Source organism: Emydura macquarii, unplaced genomic scaffold, assembly GCF_026122565.2.
Source record: "Emydura macquarii macquarii isolate MOO-44397 ecotype Brisbane River unplaced genomic scaffold, CSIRO-AGI_Emac_v2 contig_1043, whole genome shotgun sequence".
Lineage (NCBI taxonomy): Eukaryota > Metazoa > Chordata > Testudines > Chelidae > Emydura > Emydura macquarii.
In genome coordinates this window covers 18,793,508-18,817,178 of record NW_027131180.1, presented here as the reverse complement: position 1 = coordinate 18,817,178, position 23,671 = coordinate 18,793,508, and the positions used below count along the sequence as shown (strand labels likewise).

The 23,671-nt window shown below is 44.7% G+C and overlaps 1 protein-coding gene across 4 annotated transcripts in view; it reads left to right on the top strand.

The window, feature by feature from the left end:
* The window catches only part of IGSF5 (immunoglobulin superfamily member 5), a 52,800-nt gene extending 29,581 nt beyond the window's left edge, over positions 1–23,219 (top strand). For 3 of the 4 annotated variants that reach the window (XM_067545229.1, XM_067545227.1, XM_067545228.1), the window contains 2 exons: positions 1,663–1,739; positions 21,037–23,219. In XM_067545229.1, the coding sequence (XP_067401330.1) occupies positions 1,663–1,739; positions 21,037–21,132 (173 nt within the window). In that variant the 3' untranslated portion in view covers positions 21,133–23,219. The remainder of the gene's footprint in view (positions 1–1,662; positions 1,740–21,036) is intronic. The other variant, XM_067545230.1, reaches the window with a different exon arrangement.
* Positions 23,220–23,671: the final 452 nt, after the last annotated feature.

The window sequence follows — 23,671 nt, the reverse complement described above, 5'->3', positions numbered from 1 at the left end:
GGAGAGTAGGGATAGGATACAGAGTGATCTAGACAAATTGGAAGATTGGGCCAAAAGAGAGCTGATGAGGTTCAACAAGGACAAGTGCAGAGTCCTGCACTTAGGACAGAAGACTCCCATGCACTGCTACAGACTAGGGACCGATTGGCTAGGCAGCAGTTCTGCAGGAAAGGACCTGGGGGTTACAGTGGACAAGAAGCTGAATATGAATCAACAGTGTACCTGTGTTGCCAAGAAAGTTAATGGCATATTGGGCTGCATTAGTAGGAGCATTGCCAGCAGATCGAGGGAAGTGATTATTCCTCTCTATTCAGCACTGGTGAGGCCTTATTTGGAGGATTGTGTCCAGTTTTGGGCCCCCTTCTACAGAAAGGATGTGGACAAATTAGAAAGAGTCTAGCAGAGGGCAACAAAAATGATTAGGGGGTTGAAGCACATGACTTATGAGGAGAGGCTGAGGGAACTAGGCTTGTTTAGTCTGCAGAAGAGAAGAATGAGGGGAGATTTGATAGCAGCCTTCAACTACCTGAAGGGAGCTTCCAGGGAGGATGGAGCTAGGATGTTCTCAGTGGTGGCAGTTGACAGAACAAGGAGCAATGGTCTCAAATTGCAGTGAGTGGGGGAGGTTTAGGTTGGATATTAGAAAAATCTTTTTCACTAGGAGGATGGTGAAGCACTGGAATGGATTACTTATGGAGGTGGTGGAATCTCCATCCTTAGAGGTTTTTAAGGCCCGGCTTGACAAAGCCCCAGCTGGAATGATTTAGTGTGGTTTGGTCCTGCTTTCAGCAGGGGGTTAGACTAGATGACCTCCTGAGGTCCCTGCCAGCCCTAATCTTGTATGATGCTCTGATCCTAACTAACTGATTTTTTCTTCTGGTTTTTTTGATTTGGCCACCAAACCTCCCGCCACACACCCCGAAAAAGTTTAACTCAGCTCTACTCTTAACTGTATACATTTTAAAGTGGTGGTTTTTATAATGTTTGCATTCACCCATGGTGACCACACAGTGGTGACTAGGGACTCACTAGAGCAGTGACTGCTGCATCCATGTCTGGAAGATATAAGTGGAGCTAGAAAAATTGGAGAGAGCCCAATTCTTTAAACAGCTGATCTTTTCCCATGGAAATACAAGGGAAAATAATTGTCCTTTGCAATCTAATCCATGTTGCATTAGAGATTTAAGATTTTTAGCGATGAATGGCTAATGTAATGCAAATTCCAGCTCCTATACAGGAGGCCTGTTCTTGAATGTATATAGACAAATAGCAAATGTAAATCTCAACCAAACTCTCTCTTGCCACTTGTATTATTTTTCTGTATCAAACATTGGAAGGATGTAAAACTATTGTACACATCATACAGTCCAACTATTCACACTTTTCCATAAAAAATAGCTAAACTGTACTACGGAGATTGCAGGGGTTCACGAAAGCAATATTTTACTATTTCATAAAGTATAAATTTAGACAAGCTGAGGTAAACTTTGGCAAGAAGATTCTACAGGCTCCTAGATGAGTTCCTTGAAAATTCATTAGGTAGAAGTAACTCTACAAAACATCTACAGTAACAAATCATTTTATTTTTATTCCAGAATGATTTATGGTTCATTCCATGTTGGACAGTGAATAACAATTATCTTATATATTCTTCTGTTACAGAAATCGTTTCTCTTCCCCCAATGGCCTCCAGCTTTTATCGCTCAGAACAAGATTTAGAAGTCAGTTCCACATCAGAGGTAACCCACTGAGATCTTGACATTTTCATATAGTGAATGTGTACTATACTTAGATCATAGGTTCTTCTTCTAGTGATTGCTCACGTCCATTTCACTATAGGTGAGTGCAAGCCACCGTGCACGATTCCTGGAACTTTCTTCCCCTTAGCAGACCCCGTAGGGCCAGTTCTGGTGCCCCCTGGAGTCCTGCGTGCATGCCGTGGTATATGAGGCACTGCTGGCCCTACCTGCCATCAGTTCCTTCTTTCCACCCGTGACGGTTGCTGGAACTAGCCTGGCTCTCAGCAAGTACTATTCCCCTTCTTTGAACTCTGTTATTTGAAGTAGTTTAGTTAGTTTTAAGTGGTTGTTAAGTAGTGTTAAGTGTAGTTAGATAAGAAGTCCCTAAGGGACTTAGAGTGGCTGGGCCATGCCCCGGTCGCCTGGATTTAAGCCGTGTGCCTCCTGCGGGAAGGCTTTCCTGCTCAGCGACCCCCACGATCGGTGCCTGGGGGAAGAGCACAGGAAAAATAAATGTAAGATCTGCAGGGCTTTTAAACCTCAGACTCAGAAGGACTGAGAGATCCGGTTAAAAGCCCTGCTCATGGAGGCAGCGCTCTGCCCGGCATCTGAGCCATCCCACTCCATCTAAGCACTGAGTCTCACATCGGTGCAGAGTGCACCACTGGCACCGGCCCCGACTCGGCACCAAGCAACATCCCCAGTGCCAAAGAGGAAGAAACAGCGAGTGGAGCATGGACACTCCCCTGCGCCATCGGTATGGGCAGGGTTGAGTGCAGAGATGCACCGGCTACAGCCCGTCAAGTCTTCTCCAGTGCCTGTATCTCCGAGCAGGGAGCCTTCCCCAACTCCTGGGAGTGGGAGAGTGCCCCTGCCAATGCCATTGACACTGGAGGCTTTTCAGGTGGCAAGAGCCTTGCTGGCCTTGCCTACACCACCTCTGTCCCCCCCTCCACCGAGGGAGAAGGGGCCGGTGTCTCAGGGCAAGCCCACATTGGGTCCCCCAGAAGGGCGGTGGAGACCCCCAGTATGGGGAGGAAGATCTCCCACCAGACGGCCACCGGGGGTAGAGCGAGGATGCTCCCCTAGCAGTCGCTCCAGGTTGGCGTCGTCGAGCTGGCCTGCTTCGACTAAGGATGCGAAGTCTCCCTCTCAGCGCCGATGTCGGTCCCCGGCACAGGAGGCAGCTCAGCCAAGAGGTGGCGCCAGTCGAGATCCACCAGGCGGTGCTCGGACAGCTCCTGATCCCCGGCACCGAGGAGTTCACCCGCACGGAGGCGGCGCAGAACTCGGTCACCATGGGAGGACTCGGCACCAAGGGGTTCACCCCACACCGAGGCGGCATGGAACCCAATCGCCATACATGATCACACGTACTTGATCACCCTGCATTGCGCAGTCCCTGACGCGGAACCCAATCGCTGGAGTCAGGCTCGGCACCGCGGAGTTCGGAGCGGCGCTGGTCTCGATCACCAAGGGGCAAGCGGCGCCGCAAGTCCTCATTACCGAGATGGCGCTCCAGTACCGAGAGCTCTTCGGAGCACTCCTCCATCCATCGGCACCGCTTGTGGTGACAGAGGCAGTCCTCGTCGTCCTCCATGTTGGAGGCATCGAGAGGACGGTCCCCAGTACGGCATGGCACCCAGAACTGAGGACGGGCATGGCACCGCCGATCAAGTGGCTCAAGGTCCTACAGGGGGAACAGTCGTTAGGACAGCCCCAGTTTAGCCCCAGGGACAATGGCCGCAACAATTGCCTTATTGGGCCCCATGGGGCATCCAGATGGGACCAGGACCCCAATCCACCCTGTCAGCGGGGGTGCAGTCCATGCCCCCAGCACAGGAGAAGGCCTGTAGATACCACTCCTTGGACGAGGAGTTGGACCTCATGGAGGGACACTCTATGGGTGCATCCCTTCGGCAGGCAGGGGAGCACCCGCAGGACACACCTCAGCAGTCCTCTTCCTCCTCCCCAGATGAAACAGTCTCCTGGGACCACATGACGCCACTGGAGGATTTGAGGGCATACCAGGAGCTGCTCAAGAGGGTGGCCTCTAACTTGGGGCTGGAGATCAAGGAGTTAGTGGAGGCCGATGATACCCTCTTCAATGTGCTAACAGCAGCTACCCCAGCGAGAGTGGCCCTACCAGTCCATGACAGGGTCCTCAAAATTGTTAAGGTCCTGTGGCAAACCCCTTCCTCGGTTGCCCCTACATTGAAGGTGGCTGAGAAAAAGTATTATATCCCGGCCAAAGGGTTCGAGTATCTGTTCACTCACCTGGCCCCAGGAACTCTGGTGGTGGACGCAGCCAACCAGCGGGACTGCCTGGTTCCACTCCCAAGAACAAAGACAACAAAAAGTTGGATTTGTTTGGGAGAAAAATTTATTCCATGGCAAGCCTGCAGTTCAGGATTGTCAACCATCAGGCCCTCCTGGGGAGATATAATTTTAATTTGTGGGACTCCCTCAGGCAGTTTGCTGAGGCCCTGCCCCAGGACCAGGCAGCAGACTTCACCACCATCCTGGATGAAGGAATCACGGTGGCTAGGGCAGCTGCACGGTCTGAAGGACTCCAGGGCCACGCCTCGCTCCCTGGGCCTGTATATGCCCCAGGCTTCCAAGCGGCAGTCACGGCCTCCGCCTAGGCCCTTTCAACCCTACAGAAATAGGGACAGAAATAGGAGGTTTAGAGGATGAAATCAGCCCCCCAGCTCATCCTCAGCCCGCCCAGCAAGGGCCCCCCCAGGGGTTCGGGCAATCAGAGGAAACAGTTCTGATGGTGCGCCCGAGGGTGGTGCCCCTACTGCTCTCCTGGATTCACACCGCCCTTCCTGAACAGGTTAAAGCCCTTCTATCCCGAATGGGCAAAGTTTACATCGGACCGTTGGGTCCTCAGGATAGTCTCTGGGGGCTATGCCATACAGTTTTCTCTACCCCCCCAACAATCCTCCTCCTCCATCCCTCTTCAGGGACCCCTCTCATGAGCAACTCCTCTTGCAGGAGGTGGACACCCTCCTCAACATAGGAGTCGGGATTATGGTTCCTCAAGGCAGAAGGGGGAAGGGGTTCTATTGAAGGTACTTTCTCATCCCCAAGGCAAAGGGGGGTCTGAGACCCATATTAGACCTGTGTTGTCTAAAGAAATATGTCAAACGACTCAGGTTTCACATGGTCTCCCTAGCCTCCATAATCCCTTCCCTAGATCCAGGAGACTGGTATGCTCCCTCAGCCTCAAGGACGCAAACTTTCATGTATCCATCCTCCCCAGCCACAGGCGCTTCCTCCACTTCATGGTGGCTGGCTCCCACTACCAATTTACAGCCCTGCCCTTTGGCCTATCTTTGGCTCCAAGGGTGTTCACCAAAAGCATGACGGTAGTGGCTGCCCACCTGAGGTGAAAGGGTGTGCAAATCTTCCCTTACCTGGACGATTGGTTGATCAGGGGCAGGTCCAGGGCCCAACTGCAGGAGAGCATGACCCTCACTTGCTCCATGTGTAGCAGGCTGGGACTGCTCATAAATGAGCAGAAGTCCACACTAACCCCAGTGCAACGCATAGAATTCACTGGGGCCACTTTGGACACTTCCCAGGCCAGAACCTTCTTGCCTCAGCCATGTTTCGAGGCGATGGTCTCTATCATCTCCCAGCTGCACCGATGCCTCACGACAACAGCCAGGCACTGTCTACAGCTGTTAGGCCACATGGAGGCCTGCACGTATGTAGCTCAGGCTGCTTCAGGCGTGGTTGGCCTCGGCATATGTGCTGAGCAGACACCCACTGAATTGGGTGATCACAGTCCCCCCACCCGTCCTAGCCTCCCTAGACTGGTGGAGGTCTCCCAGGGCAGTGTTGAAGGGCATTCCGTTCAGGGAACTGGTCCTGTTGATCACCCTAATCTCCGACACCTTGGATGTGGGATGGGGAGCCCACATCAGCGCCAAGCTGAGTACTCAGGGGCTCTGGTCGGGGGAGGACAGGCACCTGCACATCAGCATAAAGGACCTGAGGGCTATTCGCTGAGTGTGCAGGGTGTTGCTCCGATTCCTGACAGGCAGAGTGGTGCAGATGCTGATGGATAACACCGCAGCTATGTTTTATATAAATAGGCAGGGAGGGGCGCGCTCCTCGGCCCTCTGCAAGGAAGCTACCCGTCTTTGGGACTTTGCTGTGAGATACGACTTCCACTTGACTGCCTCTCACCTCCCGGGAGTGAAGAACGACAAGGCGGATCACCTCAGCAAGTCATTTCTACTCCGCCACGACTGGTCACTGTACCCGGAGGTAGTGACTATGATGTTCCAAAAGTGGGGTGTTCCCCAAATGGACCTATTCACGTCGGCCTGGAACACGAAGTGTCCGAGGTTCTGCTTGCTCCGGGGTCATGAGACAAGGTCGATTTCCGACGCGTTCTTCATCGACTGGATGGAGACCCTCATGTACGCGTTCCCGCCCATTCCACTCCTGCCCAAGGTCCTTCTGAAAATAAAGAGGGACAGAGCGGATGTCATACTCATCGCTTGGGCCTGGCTGAGACAGCACTGGTTCAGCATGCTGCTGGACCTCTCGATTGCTCCACCCATGGAGCTCCTGAGGCGGCATGACCTTCTCTCCCAGGACCATGGTCGCCTGTTGCACCCGGACCTGGACTCCCTGCACCTCACGGCCTGGAGGCTCAGTGGCTGACGGAGGGAGAGAGAGCCTGCTCAGTGCAGGTCCAACAAGTCCTGCTGGGCATCAGGAAACTTCTACACAGGTCGTGTATTGGGCTAAGTGGAAATGGTTTACCTCTTGGGTGGAGTCCTGGGGTATTCTGCCCAGCCTCTCACTTCTGCAGGCGATCCTGGAGTACCTGCTCCAGCTAAAGCTCCAGGGTCTGGTGCTGGCCTCGTTGAAGGTTCACTTGGTGGCCATTTTGGCCTTCCATCAGCCGTTAGAGGGGAGATCCCAGTTCTCTCATCCCATGTCGGTCAGGTTCCTCAAGGGGGTGAAGAGGCTGTATCAGCAGGTCCGCAACCTGGTGCCTCCCTGGGATCTCAACCTGGTCCTCTCAAGACTCACGGGGCCCCACTTTGAACCCATGGCTTCATGCCCTCTGCTCATGCTTTCATGGAAGGTAGTCTTCCTGGTGGGCATTACCTCAGCTAGGAGGGTCTCCGAGATTAGGGCCTTACTTTGGAGACCCCTTATACAGTATTCTATAAGGATAAGGTGCATTTGAGGCCTCACCCAGTCTTCTTACCCAGGGTGGTTTCCCAATTTCATTGTAATCAAGATATTTTTCTCCCCGTGTTTTTTCCCAAACCGCATGGTTCGGAGGAGCAGAGGAGATGGCATTCGCTGGATGTGAGACAAGCCCTGGCCTTCTACATTGAGCGTACAAAGCCGTTCCGGAAATCGACGCAGCTCTTCATTGCAGTGGCAGACTGGATGAAAAGCTCACCTGTCTCCACCCAGCGCATCTCCTCGTGGATTACATCGTGCATCAAGTTCTGCTATGAGCAGGCGAGGGTGCTGCTTCTGGGAACCATCACAGTGCATTCAACCAGAGCTCAAGCCTCGTCTACAACCTTCCTGGAGAGAATGCCCATGCAGGACATCTGCAAAGCCGCCACCTGGTCGTCGGTGCATACCTTCACATCCCACTACACCATCGTCCAGCAGGCAAGACAAGACGCGGGATTCGGCAGAGCCGTGCTGAGGGCAGCTTACCGGTAACTCCTACCCACCTCCAAGGTATTGCTTGTTAGTCACCTATAGCGGAGTGGACATGAGCAATCACTCGAAGAAGAAAACAAGGTTACTTACCAGTAACTGATGTTCTTCGAGATGCGTTGCTCATGTCCATTCCACAAGCCACCCACCCGTCCCCACTGCCAGACTTGGCAGAAAGAAGGGACTGAGGGAATGTAGGGCCAGCAGTGCCTCATATACCGCGGCATGCGCGTGGGGCTCTAGAGGGCACCAGAGCTGGCCCTACGGGGTCTGCTAAGGGGAAAAAAGTTCTGGGAACCATGCACGGTGGTATGCACTCACATATAGTGGAATGGACATGAGCAACACATTTAGAAGAACATCAGTTACTGGTAAGTAACCTTGTTTTTCTAAAGGACTTAGAAATTTAAAAGTCAAGTAGGGCTCCGTTCTGGCATTCAATATTATCTCTTTTTTAGCTTCCATGAATCTTCTTCTTTTTCAGGACATACACACTGGATGCTAATGCTAGTTTCTTAGATTTGAAACTAAAATTAAACATCTAAAATTTGGTTAAAAAGATTTTTGTCTTTATTATATTGACGTCACACCTTCCTACCAGCCTGGGCTAAAACTACAAAAGATCCAGGCTCCTCATTGTATGTCCTTTTCTATTCCCAACTGCCCACTTGCCCTCAGACCCACCTGCCTGCTGCTCAAAAAAATCGTAGAAATTGTGAGCCAGATCCTGGACTCTGCTACATGCCCCTTTGTGCTGCTGTAATGGAGCAAAAGGCTCTTAAAACAGCTCTTACATGGGCAGTTGAATTTTTGCTATCAACATGGTAGGGACGTTTGCTGGCATAGAGCTGCCATAACTATAGGTAATTAGCTTCTCATCTTTTTTCTGGAATTAAGAAAACATTAATACAATAGTTATCATTACTTGAGACAGTTCAGTCTTTTATTCATCAGCAGCAATTCCTCCTTGGTTAAGCTTTTCAAGAAGTTACCTGTTTGTATATTGAAGAGCCTATTGTACTATGCGGGTTTGTTGCCCTGCTTTCAATGTATAACATTTCCCTGCTTTTTTGTGCAATAGTTGGCCAGCATCCTCCATCTCATAAGATGCTGGAATTCAGTAGTACTGTCTATACATAGGGCCTGATCCAAACCACACTGAACTCAGTGGGTGCATTTCCATTAATTTCAGTAAGCTGCGGGACAGGCTTATACTTTTAAAAATGTTTTGAGATGAAAGGGTGATGTAATTATAAAATAAAATACAGGACATGCCATTGGAACATGCTTTAATGCAATTGCTATTTTACTGGAACTTCTCCCAGGAAATTCTCCTGCTTCATTTGAGTGGGGGTGAGGAGAAGGGGAAGGACCGTTATCAAAGTGCCATTGGTTAGAAAAGAAATGTGAGCATATTTTGTGGCATAAAAGTTAGTCTAGTGAATGATAAACTGCCCTCTTCTTGCACAAGTTAGCTGAGCTTTCTTCTCTGCCCTCAGTAACTCACAATCAGGATAATATGGAAGTTCATTTCCTCTATGATTTTTGTTCTTCCTAGCATGCGAGTCTCTTGGTCTATTTGATTTGGAGCTGAGAACAATAGCTGTTACAAGAAAGTACCAGGATGACATTGAGTGACAGACTCAGGTGAATGTAGGAACAACAAACTGACATGAAGAATGATGTAGCTCGATTCCATAATGATCTACCCTGTTTAGTACAGAGAAAAGATATAGGTTACCACAAAGCAGCAGTTTGGCAGAACGGCAGTCCCTCAGCCACTATAGGGATCTAAAAAGCTAACTTCTACACACAGGTGTCTCCCTGGCCTCTCTTGTGTTACTCCATTCTGAGAAGGCTTTGACTACTTGACCAACCACCTTGATCCATCTGAGGTTCTTTTGTAGACAGATCCTAGAAAGCTGGTCTGTGAAATTCACGAAAGAGTGCTTGTCAGAGGGCTAACTCAAGAATTTCACAAATGACCCTTTCATTTCCTTGTTCACTTTGGAACATTGATATTGCAGCATTTAATAAGTACTAAGCCATGTTTTATGTATTTATTTTTCTAAAATAACTCAGAGAAAAAACCTTTTATGCCTGCATTGTCCTCCTCTCCTAGGGTGAAATCCTGACCCTAGTGAAGTGAAAGGGAGTTTTGTTCATTTTGTCTGCCCTTGCTATGCTAGATTTTCAGGCTTGTGTGATTTGGCCTCTAAAACTACCTGTTGGTGCTAGAAGTTACAAATACACCAGTAAACAGAAGTACGTACCTGCTCACAGGATAGGCCTGGGATGGGGTGCCTGCCCCTCACTGGCCTGGAAAGGGTTAAGAGGGCCCTTGGAGAGGCTGCGTGAAAGGTAGCCAATAGGAAGGGGCTGCATGGCAGCCAGTCAGAGCCCAGGAGGCCTGTATAAAGGGAGCTGCAGAGGAAGGGGGTGCCTCCAAGGAGCTTGCAGAGGGAGAAATGGGCAGAGCAGTGGTTGGCTGCTGGGATGCAGCAGAGCCAAAGGCCCTGAAACAAGGGTAGAGAAGGTACTGGGGTTGTGGGGAAGTGGCCCAGGGAAATCTATGGAGTTGTTGGGGGAGATGCAGTGAAAGGCTGCTACTTTCCATGCAGTGAAAGGGTCCCTGGGCTGGGACCTGGACTACTGGACAGGCCCAGGTCCCTCCCCAACCCCTGATTGCCATATGAGTGGTGGCAGGACTGCAGTGGCCACAAAGGGACATGATAAGAATGGACTGCAGATTCCCCTGGAAGGGGAGGGAACATGGATTGTGACTCAGCCAGCATGAGGGGGAGGGTCCAGCAGAGATGGGGCAGATGGTGAGACATTGCAGGGAGAGGTGTCTGCCTGGCTGTGAGCTGATTCACCAGGTGGCTAGCAGGATGCGCCAAGGTGGTGAATTGAACCATGTCACAAGGCCATTACACTGTAGCTCTTTGTGCACTTTTTTAGAACACTTTACTATTGCATGAAGCTGTGTACATTAATGGCACAATGAGAAGAATAGGTGAATTTATGTGTTTAAATGCCCAGAACTAGCTGCCCAGCATTTGTTTAAAATATGTCTACACTGCAACAAAAAGACCTGCGATTGTGAGTCTCCGAGCCCACGTCAACAGACTCAGACTTGCGGGGCTCACTCCATGGAGCTAAAAGGAGAAATGTAGATGCTCATGTTACATGCTCAGAATGAGGTGCTGGGGCTATGCGTTGCTGACTATATCCCAAGGACTAGATTGTTACTGGACACAGCACCGCTTCCTTTGCTCCCTTGGATGGTTGCTTGATACTGGTTCCATTGCACATGCTCTAAAGTGCTGCACATAAGCAAGTGTATTTTCTGTGGTAACAAAACAACTGAAAAGAAATATGACCAAATAATGGTTTCCATATAGATTCATGCCAGTTACTATTACTATGATTCCATTTGCAGCAGACACAGGCTCACACATTGCTGGCTTGGCTTTCATCCTGTACCGTAAATTGGGATCAGTGGTGCAAACCTATAAAGCACGTGTGATTTGCACGGCTTTTATTAACCTGCTGGCCAGATCTGATGTTCTTGGTTTGAAATCAGAGTTTTCCTTCTCCTAGCTGAACTGCCTCCCATGGGTGGTGAGCCCCACCTGCCCAGGCTCACACATCAATACTTGTTAAATCATTATGGGTGTAAATTACAATTAAAAAAAAAAAAAAAGCCTCCGGGCATTCTCAAGAAGACTATGCTGATGATCTGTATAAATATCCTAAGCGGTACTGAACTGTCTGAGAAGGGGCATTACTAGCTACAGCTCTAAGAAAAGGCCTTGCAATACCAGCAAAACTTGGAGGACTGTGTTTGTGTTCCAACCATTCTTCAAGACTGCCAGATTGCAAGAGGCCGGGTTGTTTGAGGATGTGTCAACACTGCAAAAAAAAAAAAAAAGACCTGCGATAGATGACCCACACTCTGAGACTCGGGCTTATGCTGTGGGGCTAAAAAAGAGCAGTGTAGACAGTTGAGCTCAGGCTGGAGCCTGGGGTCTGAGACCCACTCCCCTCACCAGGTTTCAGAGCCGAGCCTGAGCATCTACATGGCTACCTGTAGCCCCACAGAGTGCATCCATGAGTCAATCAGTTGGCCTGGGCTCTGAGACTCACAATCATGGATCTTTGTTGCAGTGTAGACATAACCTAAGATGAAACACTACCTCTGTATCCACCATAGTAGTGGAAGCTGGGGATTGTGACTCCTTCATAATCATAGTAACACAGATTTGCATTTTCCCTGGGTGATTTCTTGGTGGGCCAATTGCCGTTTTCTTTCTTTTCAGGCTTCATGCCACCATTACAGATATTGACATTCTTTCTCAGGAATTCTACAATAGTCCTTTGAATCATAATATTTGGTATCTAAATTGGAAGATACAACTTAAAGCATGGATGTAACACAGAAGTGACGATAGAACCTTGTGCTCATTCAATAGGGGTGAGGCATAGAGAAGCACAGTTCAGTATTTATTCTCTCCTATGTTCCCTTCTCAGCTACTTCCTCGCTTCAAGCACTCACAGCTGGCAGCACAGTCTGCTCCACATTAATTTATCTTGTAACTTTGTAAAAGAGCTTTAGTAGGCCAACTATAACCTCACCAATATTCTCCAAGGAGACTCAGTGATGTGACAGTCAGTTCCTCAGCACAACACACTGAAATCTTGTTTATTTGAAATAAGATGTTCCAACATGTACAAAGTGTAGATCCCTCCTCTGATGTGTTTTATTAATTCATTGAGGAGTGAGCCTAGATCTTTCTCTGTATTGCGCAATTTAGAAACTGCTCAGGACAACTGCTTAAACTAATAAAAAAAAAAACAACCTTACATCTGTTAGCCATTATATTCCATATGGATTGCTAGCTAGCAAAAATATCACTAATGCAATGGTGTGAGATGTTCAAAACAGCAGAAGATGCAAATATCAGAATACGACTAGCTCTTTTAATTATTGCACCATTATCACAAACAATTTGACGGCTGTCTCACATTATCTCCCATTTTCTCAGCATAGTCTGATAATTTTGGAACCCTGGATGCTCTCCAATATTAAGGTGAAGCATTTCTATTAAACTAGCTGTCAGCCCAATGTGCAGGCAGACCATGGAAGAACTGTGTTGTCTATCTCCAATTTCTCACATCAGCAGGGAAGACGGCAAAGATAAGGTGGTTTACATCTACACCAATAACTGCAGGCACTTTTTTTAACAGCGGTTAAGAATTAATCTGAGGGTGAAAACTCTTTGTAATGGTATTTTACAATATGGTGAGAGAATGCTTAGCAATCTAATGAACATCTTGGTCCTCCACAATAGAATATGGTTTCACATGGTATATAAGTGTCCCAATAAGATCTTTGTATCTTTACAAACTCCAGAAATTCTACTTTCCACTGTCTCTTCCAAGCAGGATAGACAAGCCTAGATTCCCAGTCAGAAAACAGCAGGTTTCCTTGTTAGCCCATTGGCCTCTTAGTACACCTCTGCATGTCTAACTTATATATGGTTGATTACAGCAGTTTTAATCATCTATAAGGACGCCTTTCCACAAGAGACTGTGGTTTTGCAATTTGTGGCCTCAATCTATGATATTCTTAACCAGGGTGAAAGATCCCCCCCAAAAAACTGCTTATACTAAAGTCTTCCTGGCAGATTCAGAACAGAGGCTTCCTGCCAAATGATAGGCCACATTTGAACCCCAACTGTTCAATTACTGCAGCAGCCAATATGTCACATGCCAAATGTGTGAAACACTGTGGTGCTCATTCACGATATTAAATGTCTTGTCAGACAGGAAAAAATCAGATGGCCAGCCATATAACAGTCTGTTTGTTCTTGGTGATTACTAGTCAAACAAATAGCATGTTCAGTAGCCATCTACACTCCTGCCACTGCAATCCCTGGCACAAGCATTTATGCTTCTTGCTTGGCTTTCTCTATCCAAGCACCGGAGATGCTGCCAGTGTTTCTTCTTCCTCATCCTATTGCTCTTCTGGGTATCTTAATAGAAAGGGGTGGGGGAGAAGGGAGGGAGAAGAATCATGCGAAGAATTGTTTCCCTGTTTCTGGAGGATATAGGAGTGAAGATCCCAGCACCTGGCTCCTGGGTGGTAAGGGAGGAGTAAACATCTGAGCTTTCGGCAACCCTTCCATGGAGGTCAGGTGAGGGGAGCGAAGAACCTAGCTTCCAGCTCCTCCTCCCTGGTGTAGAAGGGAGAGGAAATGAAACACCTGCTCCTCCTCATTGAAGGAAAGAGAATGGGAAGTGAAGACCCAAGCACCTGTCTCTTCATCCCTAGATGATGGAGGAAGGGCTTAGGTTCCATGTGCTTATCATCTTTGACAACTTGAGGAATTAGCAGAAAGAACAACTGAAGCAGCAGTGGCAGCAGGTAGCTCCCAGGAGATGGGCAGGCTTTGAGGGCAGGGCTTTGTTTTCAGATGGTATTCATGCATAGAGAGAATGACTATAATGCAAACAGTCACTGAGTATAAATATAATCTGAATCCAAATATTAGTATTTTTCCTAGTCAAACCATAAGTGTGCTCTATTAGTATGTTACACCCACTGCAGTGCAATTAAAGTAGTGTGCAGACATCAAATATCTTATTCATAGTACTGAAATCTTAGGAGGACTGAGAAGAGGTCTAGCACACTGAGGTGCTACAGGACCACAAATAGGATTGCTCTCACCTTCACATTTGACTTCAATTCCTTGTGGATTCACAGGTACTGATCTAGCCACAAACATGCTGTGGTATCTATCATCTGATTATTCACCATGCATTCTGAACATATCCTGCTTCCTTTTCCTCAGCGATCTCAACACAGTAGTGTGACAGTTGTCTCATGTCCCCAGATCATCACCTTCTCTTCGGCATCACGCTTCCAATTCACCTTTGTATTCCCTTAATCATCATCGACAGCAACCTAAAACCCGACACCACAAGAGGCAGCAATTAAGGACCCCTTATTTAAGGATCCTTTACGCCAGGATCCTGCAATTCAGAAGCCAGCATACACATACCAGTCCCCTTGTACCCTCACAAATACCAACATGGATGTCAGCACCCACACACCAGGGTCCTGCACCTCAGAACCCAGCAAACCAAGGGTCAGCAACTACAAACCAGGAACCAACAACTCAGAGGTCAGCACCCACAAGCCAGAGCCATCACCACCAGCATCAGCAAATCAAGAGCCAGCGTCCCCCCACCAGGACCCAACAATTTGGGGGTCAGCAACCCCAGTCAAGGAACCAGAAACCCACAGGCCAGAACCCCCAGGTAGTGATTCAGAGACCCTCCTCTGAGACCTAGGAATCCTCAACCTGGAGCAACTCATGAGCCAACAAACCTGAGGCCCTCATCTGAACCTAAGACCCATCAACCTAGGGGCTGCCCCTGTGATCCTCCATACCGTCATCTGCAGTAGCATCACTTTTTGTTTGACAAACCTTCTACCCTTTTTGCTCCTTCTTTCAGATTTGGAAATTGTTGGCTTTCTCTCCCCTTTCTCCATTCTGATCAGGAAGGTTTTGGTTGGTCTTTCTTTTTCATTTCCCCCCATTAGTGAGTTCCACGTTTGTGTCTTATTTCCCTTGTTTAAAAATAATTCCTTGTGCTTAGCATGTTGTAACATTTTGTACTGATTGATTTAAACATTTCTTCTGTACAGCACATTTCCCAGTCTCTGTGAAAATTAGATGCAAAGTGTTAGGCATTTAGGGCCTAATCCAACACACATTGCAGCCAATAGAAAAATTCCTATTGACTTCAATGGGCATTGGATCAAGCTTCTGATTAGGATCTTTAACCGTGTTGACATCAAATTTGGCACTTACTTTTCAATGCTTAACAAGGTACAATTTAAATTATTAGATGGGACTTGGCACAAAGGATTTTGTTTCCCTAGAAATCCTTGCCCCTACCCATGGGAGTAAAGCACTCAGGTAGGTACATGCAGTGTTTCTTTATATGAATTAACAACATAGAATAACATAGACAACAACTGTCATAAATTAATCTCATCAGAGTAGAAACTAATGTAAAACTTTCATAGAATATGAATACTGGTTCTTTTGCATAGCAACTGCACTGATCACTTCACACCATAAGAAAAAGATATGGCAAATCATCATATGGAAAACTAATGCTGTAGCATTTATCACTTTAAAAATGATATGATATAAAATATTGAGCTAAGGAGAAAATTGCCAGCAAGTGGAAGAGGAGGCCAGGGCATCTGTCCAGAGGTGCCAGAAGGGCTCCACTGTGAATACAGTAGCTAATCAGTCACAGGAAGATTAGAGTTACAGAACTGTTTAATTGCATATTTTGTTACAGTTCATGATAATGAAATATGCTTCTTGCTCACAGTCACAGGGATAACCTGTAGGCCAAATTTATGCTTTGGGAATATGATATTCTCAATGCATTTAGCTTTGGTCCTTAAGGTTGTTTCTCTTTTTTGAAGCACTGATTTCAGTCCTATGTGGCATGATCCAAAGTCCACTGAAGTCTTTACATTGACATCAGTGGATTTTGGATCAGGACCACAGATATTTTTGCCCCAGTAAAGGCTGCAGAGGCCAAACCTAAAGGTGCTGAGTGTCTTCTGTGAGGTACTGCACTTCTTCAGTTCCCCTTGGTTTCAATGGGCATTGAAAGCACTCAGAACCTTACAGGATTGGGCACACTAGTAATTGGGCCACTTAATATACCATAAATGTCTCTGATAGACAAGATGATCACTTTGTAAAATCATCTGTAATTTATAGTAGACCAAATCCATCTCCACTGTAAGTCAATTGCTTTCAGAAGAGCTACACCAGGTGTGGATTTGGCACAATATCTGAAGTCCTTACTTTTCAATCTAAAGCGAGTTATGGTTCTAGTAATGGGGAAGGATCTGGTTTTCATTTTAACCACTACAGCATATAAATTAGAAATATTAGTTGTGGTTATGGTTTTGTGATGGAATGAGGGTGGGGTAATGGCCACATTTATTGCATTACATATAACCATATGGGGACTCTGTGGAGTGTTTGAAAGAGAAATTGCACCATCAAAACTGAATGAAAAGGCCAGTAAAACAGATGTACAAAACAATGACAGCAAGTAACTTCACATTTAAGGGTGAAATGTAACATTGAGTATGTCCTGTTATGCTGTTCCTTGGTCAGCGGATCTTGATTAAGGGGACAAGAAATGGACAGACATTTGTAGAAAAGGCAGCTCCAGTTAATAGACACAATTATGATTCTTTTTTTCAGATGCCCAGGGAGAGGAGCAAGATTATGATCTTGGTTTGGACATGTGCGTGGGGTGGCTTTGGGTGAGCAGGAGAGTATGGCTGATGGTGTCACACAGTTGAGGGTAGAAAGGCAGTCTGTTATGTGATAGGATTTCATTATAATGGATTTTGTGATATGGTGCATCTGAGTTGTTATTAGGGTAGCCAGAGCTTTTGGATGGGTGCTTTTCTGCTGATTTATACATTGAAATAAATAACAAAAATAAAATTTGGAATTAAAAAAAAAAACAAATGTGGGTAAGCAACCGTGAGACATAAAATAAACAGGAGATGTCCCCTGACCTACCAGCTAGCTGACACTGAGTACCACCTCTGGAATGCACCTGAGTGGAAGAGCTTCTGAAGAGGTCCCTCAGTAAGAGAGTCAGGCCTTTTAAAGACACAGCACCCCTACAAACACAAAACTCCTCACTGTAAGCCAAGCCATGCCAAGGGTTTGAACCTGCAGGTTAAACTCCCATTAATTGCAAGAAGAGTTGTGCTTGAATAAGGACTGGGCCTCTAAGCTGTGTGCCATCCAGTATCTCCAGCTGTTAGTACAGTTAACAAAATGCATAGAGCAAATAGATACATTTGGAAATACTCCTACTATATTAATTTCAGCAACTTGTTCTAATGCTGTTGGAGGTGGAGTTTTGGCTGGGTAACAATAGACAGGGCCTTCAGCTCATCTCATTTCCATAGCATCAGTGTCTGAGGAGCTGCCATCTGTCAAATCAATTTGAATTTCAAACCTGTTTCAGAATAGCAGATGTGTATACATCATTTATCTAATTGATGTCATGTAGGAATTAAAAGTGACTAAATTGTGTTTGTACTAGCTGAAATCTTTCTTTCACTGATTAAAGAAACACAGTTAAAGAATTCAACCCTGAAACGAGCTGCTGCGAATACCAGTTTTATCCTTAGCTCCATTCATGGACTGCTACTTCCTTTTGTGTGGTTGATGAGCTGTAATAGATGAAAAAAATGACTCTGTATCCAGTTCCTCCCAACCAACCCAATGTGACAGGAAAGGCTTTATGCTTTCAATAACCTTAAGGACAGTTGATAAATCAACTTGTGGGATTTTAAACTTTTTACTGACAATCTTCAATGGATGATAAATGTTGTGCTCTCTTTCTAGTGAGATTTAAAGCTATGAAGAAGGAATGCCACCATTTTGCTTCATAGTTGGTAGAGAGGATCACTATGACAATCTTAAAAAACTGATAATACAGCATCAAATACTTCAATAAATGAATGAAGCCTCAAGGTTGCTACTCCTTCTCCCCCTAGCATGTTAGACATAATTGACAATGAAACCATTAATCTTCACGATGTGTGAGTGATCCTGTAAAGACTGGAAACTCATATGTGCTGGATTATTCCAAAGAAGAAAAAACTTGGAATCAAAACCAAGCTGAGGGCATGCCATCCATAACACAATAATTGAAATCAAGGAGTTACTATTGTGTTCCCATGTATTTGAATTTCACGTATGAAACTGAATTATAGACCTGATCTCTTCCATCTTTATTAGGGAATACTAAATTGCCAAGGGCTAAAGGGTATTATTTAGCCACACTCTGAGTAGAGCTACATGGCTTCAGGGGAAGCCCACAGACACGAGACCTAATTCACTACGCCTTGTGTGGGTGTAGGACTCTACCGGATCAGGACGATAGCCTTTTACACTCACTCTTCATTCACTTGGAACTGGCGTAAATGAATACACAAGATGCAGAGTGATAGTGAATCAGGTCCATTGTGCCTTAGGAGGCATAATCCCTTTCTATAGTGCCTGCAGTGGGAGTGCATGTGCTGCCCCAGTCCATCTTGGGAAGAGGGAGAAATTGCAATTGTCCATACCTTCAGATGGGATTTCCAAGACAGAAGAAGACTTCCTTAACACTCCCATTCCCCTTCCCTGTCCATGAGCTCTAGTACCAGGGCAATCTGGCCCTAATATTATTCAAGATTGCCTCTGTCAGTTCACCCTTATTAAAACAATCACCACCTCCACCAAAAACTGACGCTACTATGGTATTGTGTAGTAATGGTCCCAAACCCCACATCTTAACTCTTTAGTAGTGCTTGGTGCAATTTCTATTAAAGACTTGTTTTTAATGATGTCAAACCCAATGAAATCTTTTGGTGAAACAAATATATGGAAATGTCATGGATCTACATTTTGCTAAACATCAGATTTAAAAAAAATCCCATATGTTGGGAAAATTCAGAAACAGTTCTGACCTATGCATTTCTGTTCTGTCTCTATTTGGGACTTCATGGTTAAGTGCAACTAACAAACAAAACAGCCAAGCAACCAATCTCCCCACCATTAGATTGATCTTTTCAATATGATTTATGTTAGATGGTCAATCTGGAATATCTGAGAAACAGGGGGCTGCTTTCCGCAAACATAAGATTTGCCTTCTGATTTTTCCAACTGATGTGCATCACTTGTTTTGTAAATCTGTACATTTTTCTGCAAGGAACAATGCTGCACTCTTATTTATGTGACTTGTTTCAGGTGGTCTGACATAATGACCTGACCTATAACTGAGGTATCATGAAATGCCCAATATCATTTGGCCATAAATTGAACAATTGCTATCAGCTATTCTTCTCACAGGTGTAACAGACCAAATGAAAGTTCCCCTGTGTTCTGGAAATTACAAGTGAGCAATGACTCTGCTGAGGGACATAGGCAAAGTCTACAGGCTGTTGCTGAATTGCAAGAGGCTAAGATCAGCAGGGACCAGCAGAAAGATCCCTGAAAGGGTCTCTGAAGTAGAGAGAAGTGGTCACTTCTGAAAGCATTATTCACTCTCTGTTGAAATAAATAGTTAATAAACTTGGTAAATTTGGCAAATAACATATGTTTTGGTGATGCAGAAGGAAAAAGAAACAGACTCATGTTTGAAACAGACAGCTGTCTTATGACATGTTCCTAGCATAGTTATATTTATCCTGTGGGTTTTCTCTGAGGGGCTTGGAGCCATTAAAACTGTATACGAGAGCAATATTTTCCACATTTGTTATCTAACATTTCCTTCTATGACCTATTAAATAATTAATATGTACCAGTTGCATTATTTAAGATATTAAATACAGGCAGAATACCAAGAGAATACAGATTTCATGCACTCACACTTTAGGCTCAAGCAAACCACAGGAAGACTATTCAGTAGCTGAGAATATATCTCATCTTGGGTCTGATCCAAAGCTCCACTGACGTGAATGGAGAAACTTCAGTGGACTTGCGGTCAGGCCTATTACAAGTCAATCATTGCTAGTCACACTGGGGACTATACTGGCACACAGACGGCCCAGGCTTTGGGGAACACAAAGCCAACTTTTTTGTCCCACCTGTCCTGATTTGTATTGTGTGCTCCTCAGCCATAGCTAAGGATCTGGGTCATTGGCTTTAATTCCCTGCTGGCTTACAATTGTCAAGCTACATTTGTAAAGTTTCGCAATTATAATTTTGCAGGTAATTTCTTGTCTTTAGAGCTCCTTAGTCAGTGCCTATTTTTCTTAAACCTCTGTATTTTTTTGAGGTTTAATAATCTGAAGTATATTTCTTGGTAGCATTAGCTGAGGATTTGGAGTTTCATATTTTACCTTGTCCTTTCTATTTCATATGACTTTTTGCACAGACTCATATGTAATTAAGAATGGAAGTCTATTATACTAACCACAAATCTAGTTTTAGACTAGGGGAGGATTTTGAAAGTGGTCAGTGTAGACATAACTCTGGTCCCACTGAAATCAACTGTAAAATTCCCATTGCCTACAATGGGAGGCCAATGCCTTTTGAAAATCCCACCCTAAATCAACCCTGCAAAGTCAGGCAACCTACCTCTAAAATATTGCTTCCCTTTGCTCAACATATTTAATACTTTTAATTTTAGTATTATGAGACCAATGCCAGATGTTCTTTTATTTCAGCTTGTTGAATAGCTTTAATAAAAAAGATTAGAGGAGAAGAGGTATCCCAACAGTCTTTTGCTGAAAGGGATACAGATTGAAAGTGTGTACTAGCAGTTTTCAAACCGCAAATGAGTGATTAACAAATGCCAGAATTGTCAGTACCTATCATCAGTGTGTCACATGTGAAACCTACATAAGTGTTTTCTTTCTTCCCAATCCTGTTTTACTTTATACTTGGGTTTTGAGTGGGACACTTGATAGATTTCATTCTGATATAATCTATTATGTAATTGTTTTTTTAATTATCCATAGGTGCCTTATAAAGTGCAGCACAGCAAAGTATCATCTCAAAGACCTGCTGATTATCCAGTCAACCCAAGGAAAATCAGAAACGTGACACTTGTCTAGGAATTACTGCTCTTTGAGGTTCCTGTATCACTGAAATGTACACCTTTGGATGACTTCCTACAACACAGAAAGGTCAACGTAGTTTCACTTACATTTGAAAACAGGACCATAGATTTATTGATTTTTTCACAGAATGAACAATTCCTACCAAGAGGATTTACAAACCCTGATCCTAGAAGAGGATCCAGTCAGGTGATTTCCCTGGGACTTTACAAGGGCAGGGGGCCATGCAGTGGAGTCCCTTGGAAGCCAGTAAGGTGACACAAGGGCACAAAGGTTTGCTCATCCAGATCCATCGGAAAGATCATTGGAGATTTATTAGTCCAGAACAGCAAGATCTACTGCTGATTAGTATAATGCCTCTTTTATATGATTTAATGTATACTTTCTGATAGTCTCAAGCTCCATCATCAACAAAACTTTTCCATTTCTATGATCCAAGGGCTGGTTGAGGATTTTCAATCAAAACATTTTTTTATACTAAAAATTAGGTTATTGACTAAAAGCATTATGCAAAAAGTGTGTGTGTTCTAAAGAAAACTTCAACTGCTTGTCAGAAAAATGAACACACAAAAAAAATTCAGTTTTTGATTGAAAACCAGAATATTTCAGCTGAAAAACTAAAAATGTTGATTCAGAATGCATGTTGCAATCTCTCGTGGGAGTTGAAGTTTAGATTTGTCATTTCCCTGTTCTTCTCTGCATGCTGAATTCTCCAGCCAGACATCTCTCTTGGCATGTTGTGGCCAGATTCTCTCATGATGCATCACAACTTTGGTGCGTCATGGGAGATGTAGTCTGACCCCAGGACCTTGGTCTATAGAGGAGAATGGGGGCATGGTGCAGCTGAACTACACCTCACATGGGGCAGTGAAGTGACATTTCCAAATAGAAAGTTTTTTGGTTTTCAGCTGAAAATGTTCAGTTTATGATTCTTCACCAAAAAGTTAAAATTTTCCATGGAAAAAACCCCATGCTCTAACCAGCTCTAGCTTCCGTATACTCAAACTTTCTAAGTTATCCTGTAAGTTATATATTGATATTTTATAAGGACTAGTTATTCTGAATTTTGAAAAAAGTAATGGCACTAGAACTGTCTCTACAATGATATTCTATGCAACAAAGAAATTCAGATCCTGAATTGTGGGAAAATTGTTTTGCATGCTGAGCATTTAGGATTTCATTAAATAATGACTACTGAATCCAGATTCTGTATTATTAGTAGCCTTTTACGGTCAGGGCCCAAGCATAATTTTTTCAGGCCCAGTACAAACTTGTAACATGGGCCCCCTCCCACACACATAATGGGGGTTGCAGCCTGGGTCGGGCCCCCAGGTTCCGGTAAAGTATACCCTTCCCTCCCCCCCATGTGGAGGCCCTGTTTACAGTCAGTCTATCGGAGCAAATGCTGAGGCCAATTCATATTTTGACACATCCAATTATCTACAAAGATGTTTCAAATTGTGGAATACTCCCCCACCTGTTGTCTGTCTTGTCTATTTAGGATGAGATTTTCAAATGAACACTCATTGACTACAGTGGGACCAGAAACATGCTATGTAAACAACAATGACATTATACAGAGATAATATAAATAATTTATATGTAAGAGTCTGTGTCCTTCCTTTGTAATAACAATGAATTGAGAAAAATACATAGCACGTTGGTATTAGTATTATTACATCTGATATCCCTTAGTACTAGTGTTGGCTAAAATAAATCTGGAACAAACCTAAAGACAAACCATCCATCTGCAACAAAATGTAGGGCCAAATCTATAAGAGTTCTGCTAGGGGGAATTCCCATTTAATGCCATGATCAGGCCTAAAGATACATCAGCATTCAAACTAAACTATCACAGAATAGAAAAATGTAGCTTTGTAAGGCCTCCAGTACAAGTGCATGATTAACGGTCTCTTCTGCATCGTTGTACTGTGGTACAAAAATGAAAATTGCACCCAGAAGAAACATTATTTAACATTTCGAGCTGGTTGAAAAGTTTCCAACAGAACAGAAAATGATGCTTTGATGGAAAATGTATCAGCCATTTTGTTTTGATAAGGTAGAAGAACCTCATTTCAACTTTGTTTAGACTTTTATATTACATTATAATATATATAAAATGTTCAGGGAAATAAAGCACTTTGATATGGCCACTTTGATATGACAAACAAAAATGTTCTGAATTTTCAGTTCATGGGAAATTTTGATATTTTGTTCCAATTTTCAGTGAAAGGAAATTTTGAAATGTCAGAAGTTCCCATGGAAGAGAAATTATGACATTAGATTAGTTCACATTTTCCATGGGAAAAGGTTCTGACAAAACTGAAATGTTTCATGGGAAAATATCAGTGTGGTAGATAGTTTCAATGGGCAATTATCAAAATGTTTCATTTCAATAAGGTGAAAAGGTTTCATCTTTATAATTTTGAATATTATATTATGTAAGATGAAAGTTGAAAAGAAACATTTTGAGGTAGAAATAAAATATTTTTGGAATGTTTTCATTTTGCATAAAATTCCAAGCTTTTGACTTTTC